At 40.0% G+C, this 23,576-nt stretch overlaps 1 protein-coding gene across 5 annotated transcripts in view; it reads right to left on the bottom strand.

Moving 5' to 3' along the window:
- Positions 1-2,330, bottom strand: part of mvb12bb (multivesicular body subunit 12Bb) — a 35,552-nt gene extending 33,222 nt beyond the window's left edge. For 2 of the 5 annotated variants that reach the window (XM_069524103.1, XM_069524106.1), the window contains exons 1-2: positions 2,230-2,330; positions 32-133 (exon numbers count right to left, since the gene is read on the bottom strand). In XM_069524103.1, coding sequence (XP_069380204.1) covers positions 32-124 — 93 coding nt within the window. In that variant the 5' untranslated portion in view covers positions 125-133; positions 2,230-2,330. Of the gene's footprint in view, positions 1-31; positions 134-1,822; positions 1,848-1,902; positions 2,061-2,229 lie in introns of those variants that run through there. The other 3 variants (XM_069524102.1, XM_069524101.1, XM_069524105.1) reach the window with 3 other exon arrangements.
- Between the last annotated feature and the right edge of the window lie 21,246 nt (positions 2,331-23,576).

The following is a 23,576-nucleotide window of genomic DNA, read 5'->3' as shown; positions in this document are numbered from 1 at the left end:
AAGCCATCAATAGTTTAAAATAATTACTCACAACATGGAAGTCATCTGGGGCCTTATTTAGCGAAGTGACAATTCCAACTGCAGAGATGGGGTCAGACAGCAGCTGGTTACTCACATCAGACATGTTTGAAATCTGTTAGAAAAGCAGAAGAGCCTCATCAGACCAATAGTGGTAAAAAAAACAAAAACATACCAGTTATTCGAGACAAACAGCTCAATGAAAATTCATTCTAAACGTGAAAATGCAAACATAAAGAAATGGACAAAATACAGATGGTGAAACTAAATGGGAGTTGCATCATTCCGGGTCAATACATGGAGAACGGACAAGGTTTTTCTTGGCTAAAATGACCACATTATTGACTTCTTGATGAGGCTAATTAGGATCTAGAAGAAAAAGTGGCTTCCTAATCAAGGATCAAATGACAAGTGAGACCAGTGACAAAACAGCATTTGGAGACCACCCAGTGACTTCACCAAATCACAAATTAGGCAGAGTGATCGCATATTTTCAAGGAAGTCCCAATCAATTGCTATCTATTCCTGTCCAAGGGAATTTTTGCCTAATGGGCATGCAAGCCTTTTACAGGGTGAGTGGCTTTGCAAAGGTTCCCTTATGCAATGTTATTAGATTAGCTTTAAAGCATTCTTGTACTAACTGACAAAGTTGCTGCATTCAATCTTGATGTTTACGAAATCTATTGCAATTACACTGATCAAATTAGGGGATTTGCTCCAGAAACAGCTGTCTCTTTAACAAATGTTAGATAGCCGTACTTATTCAAATGAAACAGGATAGCAAATTGGCTAATAGGATGAGGGATCTCTTTGTAACATTAATTTGTTCAAAATGAGCCTTGTTTTCCAGCACAACATCAAGGCTTTGAGACTTAACCTGCAAGAACGAAGAAAAAGAAATCCAAACTTATTTCTGTCTCCAGTGGAAAACATCACTGTGTATCATCCATGGTGAACCAACTAGAATAGTGAGTCTGTGATGTGGCATTTAAGGCATAATCTCCAATATAAAATTTGAGGTGATAAAAATATTAATTTTAGAGATACAGACATTGGAAATGCCTCTGATAGTACAGGAAATCGCGTCTGGCATCAACGAGTACGCAAATCTATTTTAAAGTATATGAATTCCTCTCAGATTACTTCTTCATCTCTCCAATGAAGTAGTTGTGCTGTACTGACTCTGGCAAGTACTGATTTTTAGAGAGCGGCAAAAAGTGATTTGCAGGAGTGAAGCATTAGCCAGAGCAAGCTAAAATGATCAATTCAGCAATAGCTCACACTGGAAAGTCCGACAAGTAAAACTGCGATCTGTACCGCATGCAAGACTTCAGTTTGGGTAGCACTAGTTATTATTCATTCTGAGATTTGTATAGTATTGAAGTTGTAGTTGCACTGTTTTATTCTGTACAATTTCAAATTTAACAGCTGACTAATGGAATTGATTGTTGTGTATTTGTGCTCTTTTTCAGTTATGACTGTCAAAGTAGAAAATAAAATAGTAATTCATTTTCTGCATGTATTTTTTTCAATGGTTTGGTAATTGTATGATTAACTGTAAAATTCCCAAATAAAAGTTAGATAACTATCACAAAACTGATGATGATTGACTGCTTTAGTTTCTCATTACGTGTTGAGAGGGATTTAACATATCACTTCATTAATCCATGCCTTTTTATGACATATCACTCCTGCTAGCTTACATGTAGTGGGGCTAAGCAACATATAACACCAGACTCCTAATCATACAGTGAAATAATGAGGCTTCAGGCAGCTGATTTAAAGCCAAACAACCAACACATACCCAGAATCAACCCTGGTTCGAGGTAGTATTTATTATCACAGTTAGCAACGTGTAGCTAGCTCATTTATTAAGATCCTCACTCGTTCCTCCAGCTCTCTGTTGTTGTAGCTTTCACTCCTTCCTGTTGTCTGCGTTTTAAATCTGTGCACCCGACACATGAGCGTGTTTCTAAACACGAGGACTCCTTACAGCAGCTAATGCTTCCTACAGAAACAAACGGTGTGCGCCATTACACACAGCACAGACTAAAAACCACAGTCCTCCACCTGTCGTCTCCTTTTACCTGGTTGAACGTGTGTTATTTACATGGTTATTTATTTTACCTGGTCAAACGTGTGTTGTTTATCTGAACTGTTTAAACTTGTGTTGTTTGTTTGACCTGTTTAAACGTGTGTTGTTTATTTTACCTGTTTAAACGTGTCTTCCTGCTGAGCCCACTCTGGACCAGTCTATACTCTGGACCAGTCTATACCCTGGACTTCAACCCCGCCTGCCACTAGAGTTAAACACTTCCGGGTATCATGGGTAATAAATAATTAACCAAACACACAGGCATGATCATGATCCTGACTCTGTACATTCATTATTATTATTATTATTATTATTTTGATCATTTGCTTATCTTATACAGAAAACAGAAAACTTTTATAAAAAATAATCTATCAAAAAAATTTGTTCCTATAGACCTTTATTATTATTATTTGTATTGTTGTCGTTATTATCATTAGTAGTAATAGTAGTAGTAGTGGTATTAACTGTTGCTGATAACCTTAATATAAGTATTATTATTTTCATTAAAACAACCAGAGCTCCAGAGCTTTAATATGAAGGTTACGCAACGGTTTCTGTTCTTTCTCTCTCTCCCACTCACTTATTCCATCCGGCCGCTGTATACGGCCACCTCACACTGAGTCTGCTTCTTTTTGCCAAGTACTCGCTCATTATGGGAACTGTTGGATTTCTATATAATTTTTAAGGTCTCGACCTTGCTTTGTCAAGTGCCTTGAGATAATGTATGTTGTGATTTGGCTCTATAAGAATAAGGTGAAGCTCATTCACTACTCGCTGTAGTTGTCTTTTTGAATTTCACTATCATTTCTGACATCTATCAGGAGTGATAAATGATAGGCATATCATAGGAGGCTATAGCTATGTTTAATAATTCATAATTCTGCATCCTTTGGAGGTTGCATTTGTAGAGCGATTGCGTCACTTTAAATACGGCTGACAAATGCGTCCACCGGTTGAATCCTTCCCGGCCCAACCTATCCCAGAATTCATTGCGCTTCAGTGCAGAAGAGGTGATGTTGCCAGCAAGCAGTGAGATGTGTGATGATTGAATATCATGTGTGGTGCACATTTAAAAAAAGCAAGGGGCATTAAAACTTTCTCGCCATGTCCAACTTCAGCTCTGTTGCTATGCAACAGCAATAAGGGCGAAACAAGCTGGTAACACTGATTACAGAAATTCTCTATAGACCAGACCATCTCATTTGAGTTCGACATTTGCTGTCAAGCGGCCCACGAAGTTGGTGGTCTTCACGGGCTGGGTAGATGCAGCCTCCGACTTGAGACACAGCTAATGAGTGCAGCACAACATCTTATAAAAGCATTATCAGAAAGGGTCCACATGTCAATTTACTTTGTCTGAGTGAGTCTACATAGAGCATAAAGGCCCAGGACAACAACGCCACACTGAATTGTGGGTGTATTTCTTTGCAATAACTTCTGAGAGCCAATTTAACTACGGTAACAAAATTAAGGTTGTGCTTCACCAAATGACCGTCATTACATGGATGTATCTAAGGTCACGCCCTCTGACAGTTGCTTCTCTCAATAATCATCACATGTCATTACTGTAATCAGATAAAAGTAAGATTAAGACCAATGTATTAGCTTAGCTTCAACATTAAGATACACAGGGCCGCTTTGTTGATTGTCCAAAACAGCAGCCAGCAGCAGACGCTTTCCAATTAAAATTTGTATTTCTTACCCTCATGATACCAATACAATAACTTATCAAAGACGTGTTGCTCGGTTGTGTGACATGGTGCCACAGGCCAGTGGGGTGTCTTCCCTGGGACCACACACACACACACACACACACACACACACACACACACACACACACACACACACACACACACACACACAAACACACACACACAGTGAGATGTATTTATTGGCCTACACATGATGTGATTTTTCCCTTTTTTTAAATGCATGATGCTCATATAATTACAGGGAGATTTTCTGCCACCTCACACGTCCAGCAGATTTCACCGCCTCCACTCACTGTTGATGTTAACTGAAGACACAAAATCTTGCCTGTGTTAAGGTTTATTTGACTAATTCTGGAAATTCTCAACTGGGAAGCATGGCACTGTTCTGCTTTTGCAGCCCTTGTGCTGTATCTATTCTGGGTTTGGTCTTCTTGTGCGTCTGTATATCTTATCACCCATGGCTGCGTAAAACAGAGTGTATATGTTTGCTAAGTGTTAATCTTCTTGTTGTTGTGATGCTGGATGATGATAATCTTTTGCAAAACTATACTTTAACTTGTTTTCTCAGCAGTAACTGGACAAGTGCTGCAACTGGCAGTCACAGACCAACAGTCTGAGGACAGAGAAAAGCATCAGGTCTCACATCTGAGAACATGGAACCATGTTTCTTTATTATTATCATTGGCTTTGAATTGAATTCAGTGATTCATCCTTTATCAAAATAATTGCTGATAGATTTTCTTTATATTAACCAATCATTGCAGCTGCAATCAAAATAGAATAATATAATGAAATCCTTCTTTTTTAGCGAATTAAGTAAGCATGTGGCTTGATAATCTTCAATGCAATTTTTTGATGTAAGGATGATGGATTGGACAACTATAAAGATACCAGCCTGCTTATGAACAGTGATCAGGTTAGTGTTCTCATACTGATCACAGATTTCGATATTAATGACAAATAAATACAGCAGTGACATTTGCTGAGAGTACATTCTTGATATAATACATTTTATAATACATTTTGGATATAATACAATTTGGATATGATAGTAGTTGATAGAACAACTATAAAGACTTGAGTCTGCTGCCAAACAGTGTTCAGGATAGTATTTTCATATACTGTACCACAGCAACATATGATATCAATATTAACTACAAATTATTACAGCAGAGACATTTACATGCTGGTGGAAGATTTCTTTTTACACCAGTCTTACTTCATCAGATACTGTAACACCCCACCTCCATCAACACCATACCACCCACCTAACACACACATAATCCCACCAACACACGCTCTCACATCAAGGTGTTGACAACCTTCAGAAATAGGCATGCTCATTTTATTTAGAATTTGGTGATAAGATAAAAACTCAGGTGTCAGTGTAGAAAAAAAGAAAAGAAACACAACACATGCTCGAGAAAAGCTACACCTGCTAAAGTAATGGTCTAATTATGGAATAGGTGATGAAACACTCGTCGAGAGTCTGGAGATATCAGCAACACATGCTAACTGTGAAAGCCATCAGCTATTACAGTGTTTTAATGTGCGGCACATCGCATGCTGAGGACTGTGGGGTAAGATGAATGATGGCTGTGGCAGGTTTCTGTGGGGGAGCCGCCAGTGTAGGATGCATAGCATTACAGCTGGCATTTTGAAAAGGTTCATTAAAACTGTGATTTCTTTGTTCACGCTTTGTTTCGTGTACACTTTATGACACGTCTCAGTTAAAGGCGATCCCATAAACACGGGATCATCCCATCAGGTACAGAATATCACGCATATTATATATTCTGGAAAGTCTTAACAACGCTGTAGTCATGAGTGGTAATCAGCGGATGACTGAGGAGCCCCTGGACCAAAATTATACCTCTGTGAATGACTCTGCACCCAAATGATAAAAAAAACAGCAAAGGTTTTCTTTTCCCTGTGTAAAGGTCATTCACTGTGTTTTGTAATTTGCTGACACTAGTCAGGGGACTGAAGACAGAGATTTCTGTGTTGCCACCCTGAGAGTAATAATATCCCTATCTCAACTTGGGAAATCTACTGCGCCCCAATGTCCCCGTCACCCGCATGAACCCATTACAGGCTTTGTAGAAATCTGCAGGTCTCATTTCATATATGACCCTCACGCCCCTCCTCCTCCTCCTCCTCTCTTTTTCTGTCTACACATAAAGAAATCCCTGTGTCTCCTGAATAGCCTATAATAACAAGCTTTAAGAAACCTACCCTTAGTGCCCCATAGGATACAACCCTGCAAGGCTCTATAATATCATGCGTGTTTTTTTCTAATTAAAGGTCAGTTTGGTCTAGTCTCATTGTTGCTGTGGCTGACAAATCTTTTGAAACATGATGGCTTTGCCAAATGTGATTTAATTTTCCATTTATGCCATCTGTGTTCTTGGCTGAAGCACTGAAATGCAAGTTAAAGTTGAGTCACTTTGTAAAAAGAGGAGATGTCTTATGTAGTCTTGTATAAAGCCTTCAAAGAGGACTTATTAGGTGCTTTTTCAGAGTGTGCATGTATCGCTCAGAGACGGTCAGTCTGGTACTTTCTTGGGTAGATTCTTACATACAGTCATCTCTAGCAGCTTACACTCCATTGCTCAACTTATCATCAAACACAACCATACACTCACATCTGCATGCACACCACACACACACAGGCACACACCCACGCGCACATATACTTTCCTCCGTCTGGTGGGGAGTCTGGACTGCTCCGACTGACTGCGCCTCACTGCCCTTGTGCAGTGGTGTGCCAGTTGTGCCTTCCCCCATCGCTGTGAATGCCACCATCTGGTGTGCCACGTGGACATCATAATCTCCCCTTAATTACATTAGCAGTGCAATCAGTTACTGCATTACAAGGCCGGGCGAAGAGCTTTTAAATCTTGGAGGAAATCATAAATAATTGCACTAAGTACCCAGCGCCAGATGTGCGTGCCAACTTGGCTGGCATGAGATAAATAGTAACCTCGACAACGGTGTTCAGTATCGACTCTGCAAACATTTTTTGGGGCTGTGTGATCCCCTTGTCCTTTGCTCTGGTCCCACATCCTTGTCCTCTCCCGTTGGATTCTCTCACACAGAGGTTGGGCTCCACTGAATGCATTAAGTCAGCTACCTGTTGCTGCAGCATTTCCCCACTGCAGTGTGACTGATGGCATTCAGGAAACAGTTTGTAACAAGGTGTTTCACAGCGTCACCATTCAGTCCATTACTACACCCTTCAATCATTCTTCAGTCGTGTAATTAGATATTTCTTAGGTATCTTGTGCAGGAAATTGAAATTCTTGATGGATTCTGAATAGGTGTCTGTTGGTGGGTGTGTATTTGTGTGTGTGCAGGGTAACAAGACATTACACATTATGAGTCACCATCACGTCTTACTCCTTGGAGGGGATGTTGCGTTGTGTTGCGTGGCACTTTTCACTCATCTTCCTGTCATGTTCTCAGTTCCCAGGGCTGCTCACACTGACACACATCTCATTCAGTGCACTGGCAGCTCTTACTGCACTTCCTCTCTCCCACTGGCTCCATGGAGTGACTATCCAGTGTCATTACACCAGTGGTCACTAAAGAGTTTAACAGTAACAAGTAGGAAGCATTAAAGGGATAATTAAACCAAATATGAAAACTCACTAATTATCTACTCACCACTATGCTGATGGAGGGGTGGGTGAAGTGTTTGAGTCCACAAAACACTTTTGGAGTTTCAGGGGTAAACAGCGTTGCAGCAAAATCCAATACAATTGAACTAACTGGGGACCACTTCTTCAGACACCATGTTTTCAGCTGTTTTTAACATGTGTGGTGCACATTGTCCGCAGTATTCTCCTCTGATGCCGCATTTGCGTGTGGATCACAGTGGACATTTAGGCTTAAAACACGGCGTACATGACACTGTTTCAAATTGAATTTGAAACTGGGGGCTTACGGACACTTGGAGGACACCACAGGAGCAGTATGGAGGAATTTTATGTTGTCTTTCTGTTGTTTTTTTTTACGTTTGAAGGAGTCACCATTTACTTCAATTGTATTGGATTTGGCTGCAAAACTTTTTACCCCTGAAACTCCAAAAGTGTCTCGTGAACTCAAACACTTCACCCACCCCCTTCATCGGCACAGTGGTGACTGGATAATCAGTGACTTTTCATTTTTGGACGAACTATCCCTTTAAAGAGCCCTTTCACTGAAGTGGCAGTTGGAAGAACTGTAGTTTTTACTAATAACAATCATGGTGCTAGTAAATCAACATACACAATGCAAACTTAACTGGATGCTGATATTATTTACACCTGCCATGGCATGACATGCTGGGAAAACGGATACTCACTCTAGAGAATTAAATGAAAAGATTTAAAGGTGGGAGACAACATGTTTAAACAAGAATTACACTCTGTAGAGCGAATACGCCAAGGCCCAACAGTCGCCTTAAATGTGATCAATCTTAAACAAACTCATGGATAGCAGTTACCTGACTTTTTTCATCAAGCTCCATGAATTATTCCCTGGGAAAATGGTGAAAACGCCCTATCCCAAAAAAAAAGTTACATAAAAAAATATTCTGCATCCGCCCCCTGATCCAAATCCACACCAGAATTGTATTGGTTCCTCTCTGAAACCATTCCACTTCCCTCCATCAAGCTTCGTAGTAATCGTCCTGTAGTGTTTGTGTGATCTTGCTTACAAACCATCAAACCAACAAAGAGACAGGGGTGAAAACATAACCTCCTTGGTGGAAGTAAAGAGATAATTTCTCAAGGCTAATGTAAAGTTGATCACTGTTTTTTAGGGACAGTAAAATATTATGTGGCATTCAAGTTGATATTTATGGAACACATAAAAATATTAAGAGTACCAATGTAAAGTATTCTAAAAGGAAAGGGCAGGGCTCTACCACTGAAACGATCCTGTGTTTGGGACCCCTGCCAGCAGTCTGTACAAACTCCAGTATATTCAGAGCAGTGCTGCCATTATCTTAATGACAGAGAAGAAATATCACCATATTACTCCCATCCGTTACTAACTTCACTGCCCACTGGTCTTCTTCTGGAGAGTTTAAAATTCTTCCCCCGACCCACTGATGTATTGACGATCAACTATTGCTGCAGGATTTAATTTGCTCCATGAACCCAAGCCTTTCTTCATTCTTTCTTTCTTTTTGTGAAACCATGAAATAAACTTAAAAAGGGGAAAAAAATAATGATGGCTGAATTAAATTAAACTGCTTTGGTATCAGCGTCCTGGTATTAAGTGTGTTGGCCTCCAAACCATGTAGAAAATGTGTCCCCACCTTCTGATACGAGTGCTCCATTGGTGGCTTATCCTTATGATCAAGTTTTAGGAGTATCCTAGTTATGTTTTGCACATGTAAACATTTAATCCTGTTTTGAGAAACCTGGATATAGTGTCTGGAGTACTGTGATAAAACCAGGACAGTCTTGTATGTCAACATTCACACTCCTGACTACCTCCTCAACTTCTGTCATACTTACAAAGGCCTTTAACACTTAGCAATAAACCTTACTATGTTTTTTTGATGCTGCACAAACAAAATATAGGGTTGTTTTTTACAAGAGGACAATCCCTAATAGCATATAGGTCAATGTGAATTTAAGACAATAAAGGTACACTGTAGAATAACTGTATGGTACTGGCGACTGTAGCTGATGTATACAGTAACTGAATATTTAACATAAAAAGGTTTCATGTTCCTGAAGGTTTTGGCAGTACACCCCCCTGCTATTAACCCAATGGTTCCTTCCAACAAACTACTGAAAATATAGAAATGCTGGGACCCCATAACTGTCTTAAGTCTCTTCAGTATCCAAACTATGTGACAGATGAAATAGAAACTGATCCACAACCCCACCTCATGATAAGATAGACATTAATAGACATTAATTTCATTTACCCAAAGTCGACTCCATTTACTCCAAAGAAAAACAGAACCTGGTCAGTATACAAATTATACAAGTTCAAAAATAATGTTTTATTATACTTTATAATGGGTTTTTAAGGATGGTAAAGTGTCTTTAACTTTAATTTCCAATTTCATAAAGTAGATTAGTGCTTATCTGAATTGAAACGGGTTAGTAGATGTGTGATGTACATTTTAATTTGACTCTTTGACCCTTTTTTATGCTTTCTGTAAAGCTGGGTTAAAGACACATCTGTACAGTTTGAATCTTCCAGATCTGCTTCCCTCTCAGTGTAAATAAGATATAAATTCATAAAAGCCTGTCTGACAATCTCGCTCCTGGATGAAGATTTTGATATTAATATTAACATGTACAATGCCCATTTCAATTTGATCACAATCTGGCCCCTCAAAGTGCAATTTAAATGAACGGGTGTCTCTTCAACTAAACAGCGAGAGGATAAAAACACAGTGGAGGGAAGAAAGAGAATTACAGATATTGACGAAATACGTCTTATCATTTATCATAATTTCTCCATCCACTTTGTCACGGCTTCAGCATTTAAGGAAGATAGATGATACAAGATGTTCTCTCTTTCATACTTTCCGTGCTCTGGGAAGTGTGTCCAATATGAACTTACTGTGCCTCTTTGCTATTCAGTTGGCATGCGTTTGTCACCATCGAGACACACCTTGCATTTCTTGCATGTTTTTTCCACATGCTGTGCTATGGGACATCTGGCATTTTGACCTTTAACCTATATGATAAAGGATGTGTTTCATCAGCGGCGATATATCTTGGTAATAACAAATATTTAGAGGGCAGCGTGTCAAATTACTACATGGGTGTTTTAGTCGACTAAGCGTTTGATATATGTTCTTCGGGAAGTTTTTGAAGGCGCGACAATGTCAGCGTAGTGTCATTAAGAAGCAAGGATTTGAAGAGGTGTGGCATTTTCTGCTCCGCATTCCCAGTGGGCTTTGTGCTGAGGTGGTGGTGCTCGGCAAGGGCGACCATTAATATCAGCGAGGGAGTATTCCCATGGTGAGGTGACTGGTTGGAGAAGGTCCTGCTCCAGCGCAGACACCTGCAACGTGAAAGTAAAAAAAAAAGAAAAGTGCTGACTTCCTCGTGCAGCTTGTAGCAGCCATCTGCTCCCCTGCTAACTAATGCAAAAACATCCACTACGAACAAATCTCCAGGAGGGATGCGATCCCCTGTCTATTTTTCTTACAAGAAGGAGCTCCCTCAAATCACACATATCAGATCCACATCAGAGAAAAAAAGCAGGGAACACTATGAGTTACTAGTTTAATAAGATGTTGCGATAGGCCTGAGCTATCAGAACACCATCTTTTTTATTTCTTGTTTTTGATGCAGTGATCGTCACATCTATTACACTCTTTTTTTCCCCTCCCTCCACTCGACTCTCTTATGTATTTGAATGTGTTGTTTGCCCGGTCTGGTGATTTAGAGGGAGCATTTTATCAGAGCTAGCCAAGCAAGCCTGGTCCACCAGGGAGCCAGGCGTTTTATAAGGGTATAAATAATCAATGACACTGCATCTGTAATGGCCTGTAATGCAGTTTGTTAACTCCCCCCCACTGCAACCCACCCCCACTCACACAAGCGTGTTTGTTGCTCAAACAATAGAAACGGATTGCCACGGCTAATTGACAAAGCAGAGGACTGTCTCTTGAGTTGTCTCTGTTTCTCTGGCTGTGTATGAGGCCTCTTATATCACGTGACTGTGAACCTTTTTGGGTTTGTTCTCATCATAATAAGCTGTGAACTATACATGGAAGCTGATCATATGTGCCATATACCCATGTTGTGTCAGTATAAGTGGACATGCATTGGATAAATGGAAGAATAAAAGTAATTAAGACCATGTTAAATAATAAGTTATTCATGCATTGCGGTCTGATTGTGCTCTGTACTATTAATCTGTTTTCTCTTGTGTCATTTCAGCTGTTGCTTATTATAAAAGTGACTCACAAATGAACTTTTATTGACCAATTAAATGCCTCAGCCACAAGGGGCAAGAAAGAATCTTTAATTGTGTAAACTGAAATATTATAAAACTAGTAAACTTTTTAATGATTATGGTCAGTGAGTTTGGCCAAGTTTAAAAGGGGCAGTGTCACATTTCGAAATAAAATATGTAATTATATTTTCAGTCACATTTACACTAAGCTGTCACTGTGACATCCACTTCTCACATTATATTTATTTCCAGCAGGGGTGGATCCAGGAGTTGGACCAGGGTGGCACTTGCCCCAGCTGAATGGATGCAACTGATTGACCCCTTAAGTGCCCCTGTCCTGTCACTATCCTTTAAAAAAGATAGTCACTTAGTAACAACACTAACGATAGATATGACAATTTGTTAATCATTTTTGTTTTCTAATCTTATACATAGTTCACAATGCTATTGAACACTATACAATTTTCTAAATATATTCAATGATATGTGGCTTTGCTTAAAGCTATAAAGCTAACAGTAAACAAGGAATTACTTAAATGTGCACTTTACTGAATCAGGAATTGTGCATCGAAGTTGGACACAAAATTGGCCCCGCTGTGTAAATTGTGGCCCCTTTATAGCTCCTGATTTCGAAAAATCCTAAATCCTAAATGAATTCAAGGAAATACCCCAAAACACCAAGTACCCACCCACCCTCTACCCGCTCCCACATGTACGCGTGCACCTACAGCTGAGCATGATACATATTTTGAGTCTCGCCCCCTCCCCCTGATCTCTCCCATGAGCCTCTGATTTCCATTATTATTAATATCTGCCTGTTTAATTTTCAGCTCTGTCATAATGTGTCGGCCTAAACTACAAGAGACAATCCCTTATTGATTACTTTCCCAGCAGCCCCGGCGCATGCCCCAGCTGATCATGCCTCTCATGCACAGACATCTCATGCATTTCAGATAATAAGCTGCTGCTCTGGAGTTGAAACAAATTGGATGTGCAGTCAGTCACTGTCCAAGTGAATCATGTTGCAGTCTGTCAGTGGACTAGGCTTGGATTATCATCTTACCCATGCGAGGCAAAAAAAAAGAGGAGGAGGGAAAAAAGCCATGAGCACCTGCCATGATGACAGGGTGGTATATGTGAGCATGACTCCCAAACTGTTGCAGAGTTGTACATTTGGACAATTGATCACCTTACGTGTTGTTATAACTGACGTACTTTCATTTTCACAAAGTGATACAGAGACACGAGAGGGGATCTTGGTAACTTTTCCCTGAAATATAATCAAAAGAAGACTCAGAGTGTGACTCAGATAAAAGAACCATATTTGCCATCTGTATCATTTGCGTAGTAGTCTTGGCAAAAATCAAATCCTTTGTCATGTGTCACTGTCGTATAAATATGGTTTTGAGTGATTCAAGTGAAAAAGGATTCTTCCTTTGTCTTTATTTTGACAAAGCCTGAAGCTTCAAAGAGTCATGATGATTGCTTCAGGGTATTGTGAGAGCAAACACTGACATTTAGCATCACAGCTAATGACATCTAGGGTTTCCATTGTAGGAATCGAACAAGTCATTAGTTCCTTGAATCAATGAAAAGTAAAGGCTTTAATATGCTGTGTTCACACCGAATGCAAAGTAAACATTTCACGTGATGAGATTCTATACATTAATGTAAAGATGCAAATAGAAACACATTTTGCATCTCTCATGTTGAGCAAAGTCAATGATACGAATGGCATGATGCAATAGACATGAATTTTGCGTCAGTTGCTAAAGTGGAAACTGTTTCTTTATAATTTCAAAGGTCTCGGTTATGATTTGACACTTAAATAGGAATTAAATATGTTCCTAATAATAATAATAATTTTTTTATTCGTTAGTATTTTATTGCCATGTGTTTTGTGAAGCACTTTGTAACCTGGTTTAGATAAGTGTCTATGGCTTGAGTTGAAATATTTGAACTCAAGTGAAATATTTGTTTTGGCGTGATGTCGCGAAAGCCAATCAGTGTCGAGAATGGAACTCATCGGACATAGGTCCTGGCACAAACCAAAGCAATCATCTGGATGAGCTTGTGGACCCACACACAACGACGCCGGCTTCTCCTGCGTTTCCACAACAGGTTGCCAACAACGCAGCAACTGTCGTCAATTCAGCCACTAGTCCTCCTCTCCTCTTTTCCCAGAGGACACCAGGAAAATATTCTGCGGTTGTGACTCGTGTTGCTGACGTGAGTAGTGTCAGTGAACACAATTAATCCTGCAGCAAGAATTGCACGAGTAACAAAAAGGGGAAATTCACTTTCAGTTTTAGTCTCAATGTCACCATGACAATTTATTATAACACTGGGAAATCTTTCTTGTTAATGCACCATGATGTCTGACTCTCAGCTGTTCTCTATAGCATAACAGCACTTGTGAACTTACACTAACACATGTCCTACTGGACAAGGCACAGAGTGTACCACAACAGCTCACAATGCAGCCTTTGTATTCACTTGCTTTGCTCTGTAACAGAACATAAAATAAAGCATCCTGTCACCGTGGACCTGGCTCTGCTGCAAATTCGGTTCACTTTCAAGTTGAACAAATCAAAAAAGGGGGATTTTTTTTGGAGTTGCATGGGAAGACATGATTAATAATACATCAGGATTATAGAGCACAGACTGTGCTGCACTGACTTTAATAAGTCCATGGAGGGAAAACAAACCCAGACTATGAAAACAACCACACTTGCTGCCTGAAAAACATCTGCATTTAAACACCAATAAATCTGCATGTCCCTCCTTCAGCATTAAGCATTAGTGAGTGGTTCATGATTAAAATACACACAAGTAAATGATAGCTATCGCATTCGTCAGCTTGTCTCCGATTTATCACAAACGGGATGATTTTATTGTTTTATTTGGGAAGTACACCTGAGCTACAGTGGTTTGCTGCAAAACCCTGAGAAGTAGAATAATTGGCACCCTAGCGTAAGACTCCCTCTGTTTGGTGCCAGCTGTTTAAAATATGGATGATATTGTTTTCATTGCTGGGCTTTTATTGAGTTCTACTTGGGCCGTGCAGTATAATCCTCTGACTCTGACCTTTTCTGGCATGTGGAAAAAGTAAATAAACAAGGCACTGATGTATTCCCTCTGTTACCAGAGGAGCTGAGCAGCAGCTTTCCAGTTGATCATATTCAGGTGTCTGGATTCAGAAAGCTGTCTGTGGCTGCCTAAGCAAGAGTGGCGAGATGCCTCTTCCTGCGGAACAGGCAGAGAATAATGGATGACGGGGAGGAAGAGAGAAATTTATTGACAACTGTGATCGTTTTGTAGCATCTGCTTTCTATTGGCATGTTTCCCCTGCTAGCAAAACCGGAGGCTGTTGACCATGAGATGTTTTAGTGTGAGCGTTCTTTAAAAATGTAGCTCCATGTGGAGGTCACAATAAAATACAGAAAAACCAGAGCAGCGAGACATGCAAGTGTAATTTAGAAAAACGTCTTTGAGACCCAGAAGTGAATTATACACATGTATTTGAGAAGTAAAAAAATGGACAAAACAAGATGTTTCTAGAGAAGAGTCCATCTCTGGCACAAGTTGTCTGAGGCAGTAAATTCTCCTGCAGCCTCAGATATGACGAGCACACTGCAACACTGTGGCTGTAACAGCACGTGGATCTCACACTAATCCCGCTCTCATTGCATTATTCCACTCATGGCCATCCATTGTTAACTCTTGCATAAATACATAGATAAGAAAATGATTAAATTTAAGTCAAGTCTTTCTCGTTATACACTGTCGCCTTAAATCATGCATAAATGTGATAATTACCCACACTAGGCCAAAAGGGCCCATCACTGCCACTTTAAATCCAATAAACGCCACGACCTGATCACTATAATTGACCATCTATCAGGGTCATTGAGGAGTCCAATGTTGTTAACCGCCGCTTATAATTCCTCTTGATCATTGCTAATTACAGAAAGTGGGAGAAACCAATATTCCAGACACCCAGAGAGCAGCTGCCAGCCATTTCACAGAGGTGGGAGTGAACGGTTTGATATCAGTTGGTTTAAAAAATGATATGCTACATACATTTACAACTTGAAATGCCTTGAAATCATCATGTTCAAATCAGCTTCTCAATACTGTGTGAATGGCAATTCTGCAAGGTTTGAATAGGTGACATGACAGATTTCTGTTTTCTGAGTGTCACATTCTCCCATACGACAATTATGATTGAGATTGAGCAACATTTGTTAACTAATGTGAACAAAACACACTCACAAGTAGATTCACTCAGTTGGTTTGCGGACCCGTGTCATAACAGTCTATTTGATTGAATTGACTTTATTTTTCTGTGGTAAATGAGAAAATTTGAGGTAAAGATCTGTTATGTTGTAACATAGTTAACTAGTTTTTTGTTCTTACAAGCATATTAAATAAAAAAAAGCCTTTTTGTATTACTCAGGGGAGAACAGCCGTCTGGTCATGAATTTCATTTAGCCCTGTAATGTTCCATGAATATGAGGTGCACTTAACAGGCAGTTTTAACACAGATGTCACATATGTAGATGACCTTTAAATAAGCTTAAATATGCAAAACACTATAAAAAAAAGCATATTGCTACCTCTTTAATGGGTTAATTTTCAAAATTACGTTTGCCGCTGCCAGGATTTGCACCCCATTTCTTGCAGTCAGGAATTCTGGCTGTGCTGTTCACGTGGGGCAACAAGTCATTGAGAAAATGCACAATTTATTGAAATTTTATGGAAATACCCTTACCCCCTTTCACCACCACACAATTACGTAAAAGCCATCTAGCCCTCAAGTAACCCTTTTTATAGTAATTCATTTATGGCTCTGGTCACAGAGGGGATGCCGCTTCTGCCACAAACACCCTAAACCATGTGTGGATGGCATGAGGATGAAATCCACAATGCACCAAGGGGCACAGCTTTCATCAAGACATTCTCTCTCCCTGCACAAGCACGTCATAAAATATTTCATTCCGCTTTTACAATCGACTTGTTTCATTACAAAGTTGTACATTTTATTTCCCCGAATGGGGGAACGACATAAGCAAGACTCATTTGGGTATTTCGGAATCTTTCTCCCCCAATAGAAAACCTGCCACTCAGATGGCTCGTTTAAGTGCAGGAGAGCATTAAAGAGCTGGACAAAGTGAAAAGAAGCCAGACGATGATGCCACAGACGGAGAAATAAGAGGAGAGTGAGACAAAAAGATTGAGTGAGTGGTCGAGAGCCCGCTGTAGTCTCTCCTGAGATGAGTATGATGATTGCACCCACATTCCACTGCAGAGCTTAAACCCTCGGAGGCTTTTGGAATGTGAAAACCCACTTCTTCTCTCTTTATAGTACAACACTTAGGCAGCGTACCACTTTTTTCTTTTTTCCACCCTGAACATTGCTCACATCGCTGTTCCCTGAAGCTTGAAAGCACAACATTTCTCAGCCAGCAACTCCCACTGGGACCAAAGCCCAGAGATGGAAATGCAAAGGATATGTTTTATTGGACAGTTGCAGACAAATAAATCTAAATATGTATTTTGGTCATGTTTGTTTGCCGACTGCATCCGGAGGGAGATGAAATGATTATATGACATAAATAACAATGTGGTAGCATGAGATTAGGTCACATGTTTACATACATGGACCTGAGGTCAGGGAAGAGAATAATTCAAACACTGTTTCTCTTCTTCTGAAGTGAACATTGTTTTGGCTGCGTACATAAGCTACTAACATACATGGTGCTGCGAGACACGCTTCGCTTCCCGGTGTGCACGGACTGTTAATGAGAGATGGAACCCTGCAGTCGGGTAAAAATATACATACTTAAGTGGATAAAAGTCATAGCTGTGTTGAAGCCTGCCAGAGAGGCACAAATCAACCTGTCCAGTGGTGGGAGTCGGGGGGAGCGGCGGTGGGTCACCCTGAATGAAATGGTTTAGGCTCACTGATCTGTATGAAGGAAAGTCAATGGAAGGTGTCAATGAGAGGGCAGGCGGGGACTCCTGCAATCACGTGTCCTGTGATTGACGTGGCCTAACCTGGGGGGGGGGTTGCTGTGTGAGATGTCAACATATAGTGCAGCAACCAAATATAACCTCAGCTTCGTAGGATCACAGTGAATTACAGAGGGGCACTATACAAGCCAACATGCATATCTTTTACTGTGTAGTTTAATAGATCAGGCTTTCATCTTAATTCTGTGGGCCTGTTATCATATGTTGTTAAAGCTTTATTTATCATATTGTGACTGTAAAAATATCCAAGGCGTGTTAAAAATAAATAAATAAATATATATATATATATATATATATATATATATGAAAGTGCCTGCACTTGGCGTTATAGTGAACGGTTATATGTTGACATTTCTCATGCTTTCGGATAAACTCTCCACTCTCAGCTGGCTAACATCAACATTTATCAGTGCTGGCATAACCCTCCTGATTGATGCTCTGCTGCCTCCCAGTTTTTGGTGGAATTATTGGAAATGGTAATCTCAGTATCTCTATACAATAACACAATTTCTAAGAAATGCTCCACTTGGATCAGATTTTGTGACAGAAAATAGAGTTACTGATAGTTAACGTGATTTTTATAGCTGGAATTGACATTGTTTGGTGATCTCTGTGGCCTTAACATATACTACAGGGTTGTGTCATTTTCAGTTATATATGTGATAATCTGCTAAATAATATTTTCCTGTGCTGTAATTTAACTTCAGTTTCTCCAAATAAAATACTATTTGTAAAAACCTTCCCCATACTCTACTTAAATCTTCTATTCTTTAAGTGCCTGTGCCGTCTTTGAAGATGGAGCAAACTTGGGAAATAAAAGTGGCGGCCTATGGCAAACTGCACTTCAGAGAATCCAGCCCCTTTTTCTCTCTGCCACATGTGACAAGTGAGCCATGTAGCTTTGCACAATTATATACCTGTGTGTCTAATTATTTCTTTTCAAGTTGATACAATAAAAAGAGTGCATGCATTTCTCTTGCCGACGGAGAGGACAGCAGGAGGAGTGCCCCCCAAATATTCCCTCTCATGCCTCTGACACGCACATCTGTCTGCACGTCAGCGCGGCAACTTCCTAGACGTCTTTTGGTTTTAATGAAAGAGATGTGGGAGCTACAAATGCAGTAGGTGCTCTGATGACACACTTCAATTTCTTTTGTGCAAATAGAAAATCTCTGAGTTTCCTTTAATCTTTATCATGCTTCAGTTCAAACTGCAGTGACGATGTCTGACAATTGCCCTTCAAAGAGAAGAATTCCACACAGACTCAATAGGATAAATATGTGTTACTTCTGCAGAATGATGGGGATTGTTGTTTCACCAACAATCTTTAAATTATGTGCATCATAAATGTCCATTTTGATGTTTCATACAAGCAAGATATCATATGTAGAAAAGGTCTTTTATGTTATTGAAGTGGACCGTTTCCTCTTGCAGTGAAATACGGCGGTGAGGAAATGCTCCTGCTGCAGTGCGGTCACAAGGGGGTAGCATTGACACAGTTGTTTCAGCCCTTTAGCAGGCAGCCCAGCAGCAGGACAAACTGCATTTGATGTAATTGAGGTCTTAGACCTCTTAGAAAAGCATATATTGGTTTGTGTGTGGAAATGTTCAAGGAACAATGGATTTCCATAAGTGGATGTAAAATTGTATTTGGAGCATCCTCGGCATGCTAACCGCTTTCTAAACAATCAGAAAAAAAGGACTCCTCCAGGATGGGATGGGTAATTCCGAGGCACTTACAGCCTGGAAATGTAACAGGATGCAGCATTAGGATTAAATGTGTGACTAAAAGATACAGACTTGACTAGTTTTGGGCTCTTTCCTGGGTGATTCATTCAAATTAATTTGTGGATATTCTCCGCTCATGTCCGGCAGTGCCATACATTCTAATAGAAGCCAGCAAGCAGAATAACAGCACATCCTTTGGTCTCTATTTCAAAAGAATGATTAAAGGTTGAATGTTTTTTGTCATTGTGTAGAATTATGAATATGATCAAATTTTTCCAGCCTTGGGAAAAAAAAACTCCTGCCACACGGAAGAAGGTAAATTATGACCTCCAACCTGATTAAGCTGTTAATTATCAATCATTCCAGAGCCACGCGTTCCCCCTAACTAACATGTTTGTCTATCCATCTTATCATCCAAAGTAATACTTAAGAGTACGAGTCTGGCAGGGACTCATAAATAAAGGTTACCTATTTACATATTCAGTTTTTCATAAATATTGCATACTCTGTACATAAAAATTCAAATGCAGTGTTTATGAAATATGATCATGCAGCAAATGTGAGAAGACACAGAGCACAGCCCATTCATACACAGAGGGGATTTAGAGCAACCCTCTGTGATTAATAAAGAATGAAATAGACATTAGACCTGCAGAAATTAACTCTGGACATTTTATCTTTCTATCGTGTCCTTTTTTTATATGTATAAAATGTCTTTAAAAGCTGTGACCAAAATTGACATTTGACTGTCTTTACACCTGGGTCACAGATGGATTAATGTCCCATTATGTCTGTGACATATTCAAACCCTTACCTATCTGTAACTCACCCACCCAATAATTCAGTAGGAAATAATGACAGCTATAAAACGCTATGCTTTACTGACTTGTCCCTCAGTGGTCATCTTCTCCACTGTGTGTGATTTAACATGGACACTAGTGTAAGTAAAACAGATATCATGGATTTCTGAAGCCAAAGTCTGTGAAAATCCAGGGCAACGTTATGATGTGTTTTCAAGTCGACACATTTAAATTATTATTCATTTTAATTTTGCTTTCCGTTGCAGAAGATCGGCTTTGTGTACGCTGCTGCACGTGAGCACGATATCCGTGAAAGTAATGTCGACATGCCTGATAGATTTTTAACTGCGAGGACTAGATATATGCATTGAGCAACACACACACATGCAGAGTTTGGTCTGAACGTTAAACAGCCGAGAGGAATAATGGCATAAAGAAGCAAACACTGTGCAGCAAGTGTCTCCTCTCCTTTCATGAACTAGTTAACCTGAAAGAATACGCTCTACAAATGTGTTTCAGCAAAAGCAAATTACCTGGGTTTTGTGGAGGGGAACTAATCTCTCCAAGCATGACACTGGACAGGAAAGGCCTCTTACTGTTATTATGATGTGTCGGCTTGTGTTAGATGGAGGGCCTTGATGGCCGCATCAGGAAGGAGCATCGAAGCCCCTCTACCATGACAGCGCTCTGATGGATGTACGGGTGGTGGAGGGGCAGGGAAGATGGAGGTTAGAAAGCTGGAGATGAGGAGAAGAGGTGCAGTGGGGGTTATATACAATAGTAAACACCTATACAGAATGCGGCACATTAGTAGTATAGGTGCAGAACCTGGAGATAACATTAGCATGCATGATAAAGCTCCCGATTGGACAGGCCATCACAGAAACAAAATAAAGGTCCTGTGTGGTGAATTCTCAAAGCCTATTTCTTGTGACCTGCGATGATTTGTTCCCCGTATGAAACAGACTGATGATAACAGCCCATTTACAAGTAATTTAGAAAATCAAAATAACTGTACGTCAAAGACTGACACATTGTGCAATGCCAGATACACTCAGTGGGAGTATACACGTACAATACACTACGAGTCAATTTACTATAAAGTCTATACCTTTATAATAATATATTATACTTCCCATTAACATACATGGTTGAATAACAGAATATTACAAACTGCTCTCAATAAAATGCAGCCGAGTACGACACCTCAGAGCAGGAAGTCATGTGTTAAATGACTGTTTGTCAATCATGTTTTCTTGTAACAGAACAGCAGATGCACAGGCTTCTGTATGTATTAACATGTGCTTTATCACCCATACTGAGTATAGGTTAAAGAGCTCATGTCAAATAATCTCTCAGCCAGTGCAATGGATTTTTGACAATTTATAAAGCTTCAGATATATAATATATATATATATATGTTTTTTTCCAGACATAGTGGAAAACTACACTGTTGTATTTTTCTGAACAATTATAAATAGCCAAATTACAGATATGGACTTTTCACAGAACAACAACATTATGTATTACATTATGAATTAATTTTTTTTTTAATCATCTAACCTGGTCACTGATTCCAAGTGTGCATCATTAGTCTGTTTATTTTTTGCCATGTTAGATGAAGACATATTGGGACAAGCATGGTGGACAGCAACTTGTTGGTGTATCACAGTCTTTTTCCTCCCTTCATCTGAGAATGGTCCCAGCTGGGGGTGTCTCACACATAGTACCCACATTAAAATATTAATAGCCAGTTTTTCCTGCATGTCAGCAGCTTGTAATTTGATTTCTGGGTAAGAAATGCAGTTTTGGGCGACAGATCTCCCGGTGAACACACCGGTCTCTGGGTTCCCCCTCATCTCGTTCCTTCGGGCGTCCCGTGAGACGGTGGGGTTGGGGGAAAGTGTTATGATGGTGCTCCTCCTTGGCCTGGTAAAGATTGGGGGTGCCGATGCACAGCGGGGGACAGGTGTTCTGAGCTGCACACGGGGGAGTCTCACCAGGCTGCAGTGGCTGGCCTACATCCATCTCTGTACCTGGGGAGATAAATGGAAAAATGTGACCCAAACAGTCCAACATCATAGCAATGGCAGGATCGTGTTGTAACAATGGGGAGCGGGGAGGGTTCCCCATATCATTACTAAAAATGAGGCACGCACTGCAATTAATTCCAACCCTAAATGAATGTCTACTGCTGGCAGCACACCTCTCTGTGGCAATAGAAGCAGATTAATGTTGCAGAATAGAGAAAATAATCTTATCCTGTACCAGGCTGCATTGAAATCAAATGGGCTTCAATGCTGAGCTCATTTCTTGATCAACATTTTTTGTCATCTTGCAAACCCCACTTTTTTCAGCCCTTATTGTATAAAATGGTGTGATCTTTCCACTGCCCTTTGTCTTGGAAGAAAAATTAATTCTCATTTGCATTACCACGTCTAAATGTCAGCCACCGATATTTTGTTAGACATTAGTAAAGCTGGCAGCGAGAGGCGCTGGATAATTGCACTCAGCCTAGCAGAGGGATTTACATAATTTCAGATAGCAATTAAAGAATCCTTGGGAATTTTCTTCTTGGCCTCTCTCTCCAGCTCACTTCTACAACAGTACAAAAGGAGCATTTACATTAAGCTCCATGCTCCTTGCTGTTCATTTGCATGAAATTAAAGGTTTTCATGATCTTGAACAGCGGGGTAACATTTAAAATGCTGTTTTAAAGCCCTCACCTTGGAATAATGAAACGCTTCTACTTTTTTTATAGAAGGCAGTGGGAGTTCATTGACTGCCTGTCCACAGAAAAACTTTCTCATTTCCATTCACTCATATATTATAATCTGATAACGCTTTCAGTTAGTTAAAAATGCAACTTTTTCCCCCCTCTCACTTTGATCTGACCATTCCCTCCTCACCTTCTCATTGGCTCCTTTTAATGGGATGTTAGAAGAATTGCTTTTAAAATACGCATGTGCCAAAAACTGCACTTCTATACATGAAATAACTACTGAACACAGACTTCCTGCCTCCTCGCCAGGACAAACCGATGAGGGGACTTTTGCCAGTGCCGCAAAGATAAACCTCTCACAGTATCTTTAATTAGGTCCCTGTGGGTCCCGCTGTTATCTGCCATGCTGATTAGAACGAACATTAACTTGCTTTAGCCCTGAGTCTGATAATGTGTGTCATAGTGTGGTGACAAGAGTGCAAAATCCAATCTGACGTCTTTTCACATATTCAATATGCTCCCCTGTTTTGGAGCATATGATATAT

This window comes from Paralichthys olivaceus, chromosome 4 (genome assembly GCF_024713975.1).
Source record: "Paralichthys olivaceus isolate ysfri-2021 chromosome 4, ASM2471397v2, whole genome shotgun sequence".
NCBI classification, from domain to species: domain Eukaryota; kingdom Metazoa; phylum Chordata; class Actinopteri; order Pleuronectiformes; family Paralichthyidae; genus Paralichthys; species Paralichthys olivaceus.
The sequence above is the reverse complement of the archived record's forward strand: the minus strand, read 5'-3'. Positions and strand labels throughout refer to the sequence as shown.